Source organism: Natator depressus, chromosome 3 (assembly GCF_965152275.1).
Source record: "Natator depressus isolate rNatDep1 chromosome 3, rNatDep2.hap1, whole genome shotgun sequence".
In the NCBI taxonomy this organism is placed as follows: domain Eukaryota; kingdom Metazoa; phylum Chordata; order Testudines; family Cheloniidae; genus Natator; species Natator depressus.
This window is the reverse complement of record NC_134236.1, coordinates 56146232-56159483: the sequence shown is the minus strand read 5'-3', so window position 1 is coordinate 56159483 and position 13252 is coordinate 56146232. Positions and strand designations below refer to the sequence as shown.

General features: G+C 40.0%; 1 protein-coding gene across 6 annotated transcripts in view; it reads right to left on the bottom strand.

The window, feature by feature from the left end:
• Positions 1-4137: 4137 nt before the first annotated feature.
• Positions 4138-13252, bottom strand: part of ADGRB3 (adhesion G protein-coupled receptor B3) — a 604312-nt gene continuing 595197 nt past the window's right edge. For 4 of the 6 annotated variants that reach the window (XM_074947913.1, XM_074947915.1, XM_074947916.1 and 1 more), the window contains 3 exons: positions 8081-8185; positions 6539-6670; positions 4138-4776 (listed from right to left, as the gene is read on the bottom strand). In XM_074947913.1, coding sequence (XP_074804014.1) covers positions 4588-4776; positions 6539-6670; positions 8081-8185 — 426 coding nt within the window. In that variant the 3' untranslated portion in view covers positions 4138-4587. The remainder of the gene's footprint in view (positions 4777-6538; positions 6671-8080; positions 8186-13252) is intronic. The other 2 variants (XM_074947918.1, XM_074947917.1) reach the window with 2 other exon arrangements.

Sequence of the window (13252 nt, the reverse complement as noted above, 5' to 3'; positions counted from 1 at the left end):
TCCTGGAAAAGTAATATGTGTATTTGTTGTCAGACAAGGAGACTCTAGGTTTGCCCTATCCCAAAGAATATTCTCTAAGGTGTACCTGAAGAGACATCAGTCCTGAAGACCACAACCAAGGCTTGCTTGACTTGAGAACCTACTTAACAAGGACGGAGTCCTAAAGCTGATCTTTCTGTTACACTATTGATAAGAAAGACAGGTTGATGAAGTGGTCAGATAGGGGAAACACTGAATAAGAAATTCAAACATCATTCTACACAGTTCTTTCTTCTTTTTTGTACTTCGCACATCACTGTTTGCAATTTCCTGAGTCAAAAGTCCAGTTTGACATAATACAACGAATCATAGGCATTATGATGGGAAAAACACTGAAGAAGCTAGCTCATAGCACTTTTAAAAATTGTATTCTAGGGATCTCCTATGAATAAAAATTAGTCTTTTTTGACAACGGCGGTGGCACCCAGTCCACTCTGAACTCCTACCTGCTCTTTAAAGGTGTTGTTAGGTAACCTGGCATTTGGGCTTGGGAGTTTTGTGACTTGGACCCATGATTCTTCAATATGCTCACGATTGGGTGTGCAGGAAAATTCTTGCCCATTCCCTCTTCTGGACAAAGAGGCATTTTGGAGTCTTTTTAGATGTGGGTTTCCTTTCTCCTCAGGAGTTAAGGAAAGTATCCTGAAGAATTTAATATTTAATAAGAATTGAATGTAGTCAGCTGCAAATTGAGGTATCTTTTTAGGGCCTTGCCTTCTTGTGGCCTTGGCTGGTATCTCCTGAACACTCCCCTTCCTCTGATAAAGTTGAGTAGTTTACTTTCTTACTTGCTGCCATCCGCCTTTTTCAGGGGCTGAGGAAAGGGGCTATTAGAGGGGAAAGTGAGGCCTTCTCAGAAACTTTGCTGGGAGCTGTGCCTTGAAGCCAAAGAACATTTTCTTTTAGATGCTTATCAGCTTGAAGAGAGAGGGGGGTGGGATGCTGATTGTGATTAACTCATGAGCTGTCTGACTGGGAGTTCTGGGATTAGTAGGAACTCCTGTTTTCTCTCAGTAGGTGGACTTTCCTTACCCCCCCTCCCCCCGATTGAGCTTTTTTTGCAGGGAGGGGAATTCCTGGGCTCTCCTGAAGAATTTGAAGGGGAATGGGGAGTGTGAAATGTGAGACTGCTTCATCAAACCACACCTGTTTGCAAAATTCTTTTCTTTGCTTACCAGCCTCCTGGATCCTGTTCACAGACTCAGCCCCAAAACCATTGTCTCTCAAGATGTCTACTGTGCCCCCTAGGGAGGTTTCAATCAGTGGGCTTTCTACATCCACCCAACTCCCCAGAGTCAAAGCATAGCCCTAGGGGTGTAAAATGATCCTAGCAGTAGACTGAGGAAACATAACCCCACAGTCAACACACAGTAGCCCAACCCTCTGTTCCTAATTAATGACCACTTCATCTTCCTTGGTTGTCGGATGGTTATCACCATCTTGCTTATAGCATAATAGAAGATTGAGACCTCAAAAAGTTGCTGGAATGGGAGGTGGTCCTGGTGCTAAATCTTGCCATGACTAGCTCATCTACTGGCAACTGGGAGAAACGGCAGCTCATTATTTCCAGCCTGCGGAAGCTAGAGAAGAAATTGATATTCTATTTAAACCAGATCAATTTAATCCATTTTAAAACAGCACTTCTGCATAAAAGAGGGTGTTTTTACAGGAAATCTCTGTGGGGGTCAAACACCCCAAAGACACACCATTTACACCCTTGTAACTTTGGGGCTCTATTGGTACAATCTCCTCATGCATCTCAGTCATAAAGGCTCAGTCAGTGCCATCGTTTCTGTGCAGTCTTCGGGCCCACACCTAAGCACAACACTGCCAGCATGGTTGGCACTGCCATGCTGCCATTGGTTGCTTGGCAGCAGCATTATTCATTTACCGCCCCCGCTCCCCAGTGGATGTCACACAGCACGAAAGGAAACTTAATACTGAAGTAACACCATTAACCCTGATAGAAAATTCTGGTAACAGTTACATCACTTTGCCATAGGCTCATGCAACACAGTGCAGGTGTTTCCTAGCTCCTTTAGGCTGGCCACATCCCCGTTACCCATATGGCAGAGTAAAGGCATGGATGTCTTGTGTTGCTACCTGACAAATGCATATCTGCTGCGAGTAGGCACTGCTTTCCCATACAAAGGGGTCCTGGCCACATTCTGACTAGCAGCAAATTGTTAGAAATCATCCCTCACTTTGCTGATGGAGAGCAGGTGGAGAGCAGATGGCCTTATGCAATTAATGAGTATTTACACTGTTGAAAAATAAGTTCTTTCTTTAGAATGTATTTGCTTTTTAAAACACATTTTTGGCATAGTCGATTTGCAAATTTAATTAACATGTTTTTCAAAGAATGTTCTCTGATTAGAAGAAAATAAATGACTAACATCTAAAGACGGACAGGATGTTAAGCCTGAACTGTTGAGTTTTCAGATTCATATTCAGTTTTAGACTTCGCTCTTAACACAAGAAAAAGATAGATACTTTTTTTAAAATGTCTATTTTATCTCCCTCTTTTGGGTATCCCAGTACATCTGGTCTTCTCTGTGAGTAGCTTTTAGGCTGTAAGCTCTCTAGAGTAAGGCCCTTATCTGTGTTTGGATTTAGTGTAGTGCCAACCACACTGTCAGTGCTTTACATACTATTGATAAATAATAATACATTTATACATTCCATTTTTTCTCAGTGCTTGTCTCAGCTTGAGCTGCACCATTTGAAAAAGACAGTGAATGAATGGGCCCACTCAAGCACTTGACTGTTTAAAACAGGACAGGGCTGATTTAACATTAAGTCAATCAAATAAATAATTGAAAGCTTGGTGGTCTAGTTTGATTTTAAAGCCTCCTATTATTGTAAATATGAAACAATATTAATATATAATATTCCCTTTCATACTAATTTGAGGGAGAGTAGAGCAGCTAATGAGTTCTGAATAGAGACGAGCCTAGTAGGCTGTGTTCCAGATTATGCTAAAGATTAGTTCCCAGGCTCAATCAAGGGTAGGACTGTAATTTGTGCCTGGATTCAATGGTACCAAAAAATCTCCAGAGCTGATCTTGAAAGTTGGAAATTTCACAAAATCGGCGGTTCTGGAGAGACTGCCAGCATTTTGTAAGAATGTGTAATTTCAGCAGCATCTGTAGAGTATCTGTAAAGTAGAAAATAAGTCCTTTCCTGTTTTGGATTTGATTCCACAAACAAAGGAGCAGATTCATGTTCAGGAATTCAAACCCCCTCATTCTTGGAAAGATATTGTGTTTTTTGGCTCATTTTTAGGTCTGACCAGAGTGACTTTACCAAATCACACAGGCAGGTTTGATAATCAGCGCCTTCAGTCTTCGACTCTTGATTAATTGTATAGTTGGATCCCTAATACGAAAATACATTATGTTCTTGATTTATAATGTGAAGTGCATTCACTTTTTTTTGGCTAAGAAATATGTTCCTGAGTTTTTAATCCTTTATAGGTGCATAAGTCTTTCTTGTTGTTTGTCATGCTGCAACAAGAGGCACCAAGTGGCTTTCTTCCTATTGTGTATATACACACAATTTAATAACTATAAATCAACATTTTCCTTGAGGCTTTGTGCATAGTACCTTACTTGTTTTCTATTAGTTGTCTCTCCGCAACAAGACAGAAAAACATAATACTTGCATAATAGAACAATTGTAGCAGTATTCTGACAAGTCCAATTTACATGGTACATTGTTTCCAAAGAATATCTGAGTAGAAAATACAGAACAGCTATACAAACCTACGATTACATTTGAAAATCATTAGCCTTGAAGGAATAATAACAGTATGCTATTAAAACTCTGAATACATTTTCAGTATCTGTGGTTTTAAAGAAAACTTTATAAATATGCAAATTGTAGATCAACAAATCCAAAATAAAATACACTAAAAAACTGATATGTAGACAAAAGTTTATTTACACCATACAACATTTTAAATATTTTATACACAGCTGCAGCAGAGAAAGCTACTCTGAGCTTTCCAGAGAAAACTGCAATAATAAAGATGTGAAATATATTATTCATATAAAAGTGAGATTATTACTTTATTGCATTTAAAGCAATGAAGAATGTAGCTCAACAGACATTCATTTAATGACAAAAACTTTGCTTTTATATTATAAAGTAAAAAGTGTAGTAATGGCCAAACAGACTGTTATAAACTTTAAAAACTGCATAAATATATACATTGTGCTTCATGGTGAAGTTTTTTGAAAACTAAACCAAATGAAGCTGTTACAACATGAATCGTTGCTTGAGGTTTATCTATAAAGATTACCTTACAAATCCATTCCACGGGTACTTACAACACACGATGGTAAGAATTGTACACCTGGTTCTCCACTAACTTTACTAGTGGGAATATATTGTACGAAAAAAACCCACTGACATTTGGCACATGAAGATCCTGACATAAAGTAGTCACAATGTTCAGACACAAATGTCAGGCTTCCCAAGTCTCTTTAGCGTCAGTGCAATGAATTCATTTTTGTTTTGTTTTCATTTCAGTTCGTTTTGATTTTGTTAAACTTCTGTTTGAAAGTCACCTTCCTGCACATCTAAAGGCAAGTTCAGACACTTCTCCCATTCTGCTGGTCTTAGTTCTAAAGCATCTTTTGCCTCTGTATCTAATACATTTATTGTGGTATAGTGTTGGTATTCATTCGTGTTTTTGAAACTGTCCCATGGAGCCTTGTTTGGTGTTGGGTTTTCCTGAGGACAGAAAAAAACAGGAAGAAAAAAAATTAAAAGTAAGAAATAAATGATTTTCTGTTCATAATTTTGATCACTGAGGTAGCCTCATGGGATAGAGAAGTCACTGAGAGAAAATGACTTTGAAGAGAGCTGAAGTGGCTGGTGTCCAGCATCATTCAGCCTGTACTTCTCTCTGAGCAGTCTGCACTTTGGAAGCCTCTTCACCTGAGCTGCCAACTAAATCCTCTCCTTCTAGCAGCTGCCAATTCTGAACAGAGAATGGCATGGGGCATGTGGGCCAGCACTGAGAGCCATATTTTAATAACTATGTTATAGAAAAGTAGGAGGAAATAAAGGAAAATAAGAGGTTTTCTCTTGAATTATGGAATGATGTAAAATAGAGGTTGCTAGCTTGGTTATAAATTGAGATAACCTGATGATCTGCTTATGAAATAACAAAAGTGGCCTGATTCCAGCAGGGGCTGAGAGCCCTCAACTCCTGAAGAGTACAAAGGGAATTGATGAGGGTCTGTATGGTGGGATGAATATAGCTTGCGGTTGAAGGCTGACTACTGTAAATAATCCCCGCAATCATTTTAATGCCAAATTTTTAAATTTTTCACTTTTCAAATCAAATAGTGGTATTTTTTCTCATATGTTTGAATGATCCTGAAATTGACTGTTATTTCTTCTGAAAAACAAAATTTTCAATTTTGTAACCGCTTTTTAATGCCAAAACTTTATAGTCATGTGTACCACCATCAACAGATTGACGTCAGCACAGTCCCAGAAAGTGGGTTTGTATTTTTTAATGGTGGCTGGACAGTTGTTAGTAGAAGTAACACAAAACATCATGTGAGAACCACAAAAATAATGACTATTATTCCCACCTTTAATATCTATGGCAACATCGAACTGCAACCAGCAGTGTAATTTGCAGCTCATGCAGATGTACCTGTACGAGTTTTAATCTACCTGGCTTGCAAAAAACAGCAGTGAGGATATGGCAGTGTGAGCCTCAGGATACGTCTACACTGCAATTAGACACCCATGGCTGGTCCATACCAACTGACTTGGGCTCGCAGGGCTCAGGCTAAGGGGCTGTTTAATTGCAGTGTAGATGTTTTGGTTCAGGCTGCAGCCCAAGCTCTGGGACCCTCCCACCTTGCAGGGTCCTAGAGCTCAGGGTCCTAGAGCCCAGGTTCTAGTCCAAACCTGACCATCTACACTACAATTAAAAACCCCTTAGCTTGAGCCTCTCAGCCTGAGTCAGCTGGTGTGCACCAGTCGTGGGGTTTTAACTGCAGTGTAGACATACCCTGAGACTCACGCCGCCATGCCCTCGCATGACTAAAGCTAGTGTGGGTATGCCCTGCAAATTACACCTTCTGCTGCAGTGTAGACATATCAGTTCTTAGGGATTAACTTTAAGAAAAATGCATAGAACCTAGAAGTCATTTCTCACCAGATTTTGTTCAGAAGGCATTTCCCAATAGGCAAGATAATTCAAAGTTTTGGATTTAAAAAGAGATTTGCACAGTATCGTTCTGCAAGGGGCCAATGCCATATTCCTTGTGCGTCTAAAATTCACATTGACTTCACCCTAAAGGCTGCATAATGGGACCCTAAGTGATACCAAGTTCTGAATACTGCATCTTACAGCATTGATTAAAAGATACAATATGGGTTTCTTTTGAAGATTTGAGTTTAAATGCAACATCTTCAGCATACAAACACCCATTGATTTCAGTAGGCTTTGGAACAAGCCCTAAATATTCACCATTTGACCTCCATTTGGTTCCTGACAGAAATCGAAGGTCACGTGATTTTGCCTCTTGTGCCTCCTAGAACAACACTGCTTCTCTTGCTGCACTGCAAATTTGGTTTCTGAATTGCAGTCTGGATGTTTGTTCTGGAAAATAAGTTTGGCCATAGAAATCATTTCTGAGAGATTTTGCTTTAAAATGACAATCAGGCCAAGAAAGCACTATAATTTGGAAAGCAGAAACCAATAATTATTTATTTTAGTCAATATAGATAACTAAGGGTACATTTAATATTCAGAAACAAAGCATCTAATAAATATTAATTATAATTAAAAGCATTGTCTACCTAGGACATACAATCTTTTACTTTGATTATAGATGGCACTAGTAGAGCTGTGCAAAATGTTTACAACAAAATGCCAAACTATACAAATTTCATCTGTTGTACAGATGAAACTTACACCATGTTTGTACATTATATTTTAAAAATCTTTCAAGAATGCTTCGTCCAGTTGTATGGTTTGTATCAAAATCACATTAAATATGTAGGTTTGAATGTAGGTTTGAATGGTGCTGATGTGAAACCAGGTGAGATACAATGGTTTCAGCCAAGTTTTCCTCTGAGATTTTGAATTCATTCAAATCCCAAACACAAGGCAAAACTTGGATGGGGGAAAGGTGGGAACTGGGTACAAATTCACATAGATCATAGCTAAAGAAAATACTCAACAAACCCCTAAGGAGCAAAAATTCAGGGCCAGATTTCAGTTGATGTAAACTGACATAGCTCCATTGGCTTCACATTGGCTGAGCGTCTGGCCCTCAGAGTTGAAAATACATAAAGGGAAACACTTCTGACTCACATAGTTTATTTTTAGTGTGCACTTTTGAAACCATAATGATACTATTGCTGATTAATAAATGTGGCTCAGTAAACTATCTGTTTTAATGAAGGAGACTCAACCATGCTCTATTCTCATTATTAAGCATACCTAAATAAAGGAGGTTGTTTTTGTTAGGTTTATTTCTGCTGTGCACAGACAATTAGGGTAACAGTCAACTATGGATTATTGCATTTTTGATTTTCAAATGGTAAATATTTATAAAGCTATTACAGACAAGGCACGATAATATAGGACAATGTATACTCTCAGAAGCACATCAGCTGTGAGTGATTTTAGCTGAAGATAGAACAAATGATTTTGGCTAGGACAAGAAAACATTACACTAGCCACACTGCATTGATGAACTACTTTCTCGGTATAAATCCTTTAGGCTTGGTAGACATATACAGATTTTAAATGTGCTCCCTTCAATTCAATTACTTGTCAGCAATAATGATGTTGTGAGTTGTTATAGTCTAGTTATGAAATCTAATGAGTCTTGTCAAAGATAAGAATACTGCAGATATCTTTGGTTCTCTGTCCTAGGGCTATTTACGAGTAGTACACAATAACATCTTACCATAAAATGGTGTTATATAATCCATTTTCTTGCTTGCTAAAGTCTACAAACCAGTATATTTTAAATTAATAAGAACACAACAATATACTTACCATACTTCCTGATTTTGGTACGTCCCGAAATCTGTCCAGAGTCTGAAATTTCTGATTTAATTCCTGAAACAATTCCATGTGCCTCTTCCTTGTATGCATAACTTTCTGCGAAATGGAACATAATTGGCTATAGTTGTAATTGAATCTGGCCATTTTTTTAAAAAAAGAACCATTATTTCCCCCAACATAATAAAGTAAATTGAATTTGGCAGGACCATCTTTTCCTTATAGATTCAGTAAATGGAAATGAATTGCACTGAGCCTCCTATCTTCTGTTTATAATGTTCTTCCTGTACACAAAGTGTTGGTTTTACCCTTCCATTTATTGAATCGATGAAATCAGGAGATGTTTCTTTTGTGCTAAGCAGATATATTAGGAATGCGACAGCAGCCCTTCTGCAAGGTCTTCAGTCACAAGTTAAAACTGTTTTCTAGATATGTGTTTCACATAGAAGAAAGTAAAATCTTAATTTCAACATGAAAGGAATAGTATCATAAGGGTATATATTTTTTTCTGAAAACAGTGGAGGCAGGGCTAATGAATTGATGGGGAAAAGGAATTTGTCGCCCTGATGCTATGATGAGTATGAGTTGCTAATGTATATCACCACATCTGGGTTGTGATTATGGTCGAAAACTCCATGTAGTATAATTAAATGCCTTCCTGTCATTCACACCTCCCCAGAAGAAAGTTTAATAAATGCCAAAGTTGTGACATGTAAGGATAGATGTTCAGTGTTGCATGGGTTTGTATTTGAATAGTGTGAGTTGCTCAACTGTGTAAATCCATAATTACCAGCAGTGTATCCATCTGAGGTCTGGGACATAGTCCCTGCTGGTATTAAAGTGGTGCAACTCTGCTGACCTCAGTGCAGCAGCACCAATTTACACCAGCAGAGCCTGTGGCCAGGGTGTTGTCATGGAGACAGAACTGCTGCAGAAAGGATGCTACTCATGTCCAGTAGGGTCATTTTCCAAACAATAGTAAACCCATTCATTGTAGTTTACGGAAGTATTAAGAGAGTTAATTCCAAGTTTTGGGCTAGCAAGAGTTACGTTTGAAAAAATAAGCAGTTTTTGTGTTAAAAATGTGGAAAAGAATAACTTATGCATAAGGCTACATTTTAGTCACGGGTCTTTTTAATAAACGTCATGGACAGGTCACGGGCAGTAAACAAAAATTCATGGCCCATGACCTGTCCATGACTTGTACTGTATACCCCTGACTAAATCTTGGAGTGTGGGAGAGCAGCCTGGGGGCGCCCTGGGTGCTAGGGGAGGGTGGTCCGGGGCTACCACAGGGGCAGGGTGGGTGGCCGCACGCAACCTGGGACCACCACTGGTGCTGGGAGGGAGTTGGGAGGATATTTGGGGGGGCTGGTAGGCTCCCCACCTGGCTCCATACCTTCCTGGAAGCGGCAACATCCCCCTCCCTCAGCTTCTAGGTGGAGCTGGCGTGGCCAGGCATCTCTGCGTGCTGCCTCTGACCTGATCGCCAACTCTGCAGCTCCCATTGGCTGGGAACCACAGGTAATCGGAGTTGAGGGGGCGGTGCCTGCAGGTGGAGACAGGACACAGAGCTGCCTCACCATGCTCCGCCTAGGAGCTGAGGGATGTTGCTGTTTCCAGGGAGCCCCCCCAAGCCCCATCCAGAGCCATCACCCATTCCTACACCCCAACTCCCAGCCCTAAGCCCCCTCCCAAACCCAAACTCCTGCTGCTGGTGCGGGAGAGGGCGCGGTGGCCCGAGACTGTCCCAGCAGCGGCTAGTGTGACTGGCCCACGAGCTGCCGGACCTGCTCAGGCGGCCCCTGGGCCAGCCGCACTGGCCGCTGCAGAAGTCCTGGAAAGTCACAGAATCCATGACTTCCATGACCTCCATGACAAACTGGCAGCCTTACTTATGCATACTTAGGAACTGCACATGCCAAACGGTGACACACCTTATGTGGGAGGAGAAGCACACATGTATACCTTGTGCCTCCCACCCTTTATGTGACCCATGCAAGTGCCATTCAAAATTGCCGTCTCTATACTGGCAAGAGCCTTCTATAATCATTATCTCCATGACTGCTTCTGCCACCCTCACTCACTGTGGATAACCAAATCAAGCACAATACTACTCAATGTAGGGTGTCAGTAGATGGCCTTGAATTATCCTTTAGCCATGTGTTTTAATTATTTTATCTTCCATTTAGTGTTTATAAATTGTGTGAAATGTTCCTGCCTTGTTAGCCATGCATTTTTACCCGTGCTATATAACAATTATATTATCTGTAACATAGCTACTCTGAAACTTAAGCATTTGTTTGATGACAGCTCAAGGAGCCATCTGAGTCCTGGAAATTGGCAATATTATTCACAAAAAGCACATGAGATATCGCAAGCAATTAGAGACTGATTAACTTAAGATGAGTTGTGGGGAGAAAACAGGAAACAATTTTGCAGGATTCAATGAGAAATACCTTGCAAAACATTATTTAACTAGAGATAGCTGGCCTAAACTCAAAAAGGGGTTCTTATTCTTGTGACTTGCTGGAGCTTTTTGAAGATATTACTGCTCTGGTAGACAAGGGAGCAGGTTCCATATATCCAGAATTTCAAAAGGCAAGGTGCCACTTCAAAGGTTATTATTGGCTAAAATAAGAAGTTATGGTGTAGGTAAAACAAATTTTGCAGGTTAAAAAACTGGCACTAAACCGGGAAATATCATATGGTTGTGAAATAAATGATCCCAGCTGGAAACTTTGTAATAGTGGGTAGGAAATGGAATGTACTGAATGCTACCTTTTTGATATTTGTCTGAAGTATTTGTTAAATAGCAAATATGAATAAAGCAAATTTGTCACTTACTTCATTATATAGTTCCTGAAAAGAAGCAGGTGGGAGTGGAAATTAATCATTTTCTGTGCAAGTCTGGCAGCTAAATACTCTAAAAATTTTGTTGAAAGAAAAATAAATACAATCCACCTAACTGAAAACTGGATATTTTCTACTGCTTTATATTTTCATGGCTATCCTTCTTTATTCCCTTCTTGCTGGTTCAGTGTACATTTAAGTGTGTAAAAGTAATTTGCACTGTAAACATTATATAAATAAACTATAATCTCTACCTTTAATTCTTTCTAGTTACACTTTTTAATTCCTTGTTAAAATTCTCAGTTTTAACTATTTTTCAAAAAGTAGAATAGCTATAGTATTCACTATAGTGAATGACCTGCTTTCTCTTCTATGGGACAACAAACCACAAAAGGAAAGAAGCAATTCTGAGTTCAACCTTTTGGTTTTGTGCCCATTTTTCCATTGAGTGGGTGAAGTTCACCAACCATGGAACAAGTCAGAAGTGACAGATCATGTGAAATCTGTGTAGCATTTCAGACAGCCTCAAGATGTACTCTGGTGATTAGAGTGGTATATGAATCTGAACAAGATAGAATAAAGATAAATGGAATCCTTTCTTCTGCCCTGCTGCTTTACACCACAGGCTCATGCTTCCCCTGGACAACATGGCTTCTTTCGCAGCAATTCTTCTGGGGATTCTCACAACCACAGCCACCCAGGAAGCCCCACTCATCCCCCAAGGCCTGGAAAGGGGGGAAGCAGTGCAAGTTAACATTCAAATATATTAACTTGTGCTAGTTTCCCCATAGAAAATGGGAGGGAGAGGGAAATCCAGAAGAGAGAACCTGGCTCCCCTCCTCCATTCCCATCCAGGCTGGCACTGTTCAAAGACTGTGGTGTCCCTGTGAAGGGCCTTCCCTAAGGTTGGGGGACAGAGAAGAATGGCACAGAGGCTGCATTTCTTCCTCATGTACCTGCTTCTCTCTGCATGGAATCCTATGATTTTATTCTTCCTTTCTCTGTCTCCCTTTTTCTCTTACTGTGCAAAAATAATATTCCCCCTTTCCCTCCCAGACTGGATCAGTTTTTTCTTCCTACTAGATATTTATTTACTATTTCTATCTAATTTTGCCCCCCCCCCCCCAGTTCTCCCATTTTTCGCTTCCTTTGGTGCTGCTGTTTGACTTCCTTTACGTCTGCTTATTTTTCTCGTTTTCTTCATTTTCCTTCTTCCTCTTCCCAGGCTTTCTCTTTTTGCTTCTCATCTTGGTGCCTCTGTGTGTGTTATCCCAAATCCTGCTCATTTACTGCACTTACAGAAAGAGAGAAGTGGCCTGAACACAGGGCTGGGAGCTAGGAACTCCTGAGTTCCAGAGCTAACTCTGACAGTGACCTGGGTAAATCACAACCTCTCTGCCTTATATGCTACCAAACAAACTTGAGGGGGGATATACCCCATTCCAGCTTATACTGCTCAACCTAGCAAAGCGCAAAGATGGGATGCAGTGTGTGACAAAGACCCAGATTGAGGGACACAAAACATTTATGAATGCAGGAAAATGAAACTCCTGTGGAATTCAGTCGTTTAGTGGAAATAACTTTCTTTAACTTCAGCTTATCAATGTTTGTTTCTGATATAAATACATGTCTACAGTTTTTAGCAATAAAAGTAAGGCAACACCAAACTGGTGTGGAACGTAGCTAGCTTTGGGAATAAAATGAGTAACATTCCACAAAATGAGGGAGTGTTGATAAATACGTTCCATCTAGTAGCTCTACCTACAGTCACACAGTAGCTCCATTACACTCATTGTTTAGACTACTGTACAAGTGACTTTCTCAGTTGCTGCATGGTCCATTGCAATGTGCAGTACTATTGTGACATGTGCCGCCTCCACTAAAGTTAAACGATAATAAACTTGTAACCTTCTGCTTTAAAAATCCATCTCTGTGTCTGTGTTTCATTCTCCTGTGTGTCCTCATCAGTAACAGAGCCTTTCTCCCCATGGCATGTCTATTATAGAGCTCGTTGGGGGGAAAAAGCAATTGCCATGACATCTTTGTGACATACACTGTTTGACACAATTCGTATTAATTTTATTTGAACTGACAGCCATACACTGGTACTGAAATCTCAGTACAGGAGCAGCTCTGTAAAAGTTTTAGGGGAAAGCAGGCTATGTGGCTAAGCAGGGTGCCACACAGCTAAGGGCACCACAACCAATAACACTAAGGATTTTTTTTTAAACAATATTTTTAAATGTCAAAAAGTATCAAGGCCCTAGTGAATGTCCCTTCTAAAGTAATATTCTACTGGTTTGCAGTGGAAAC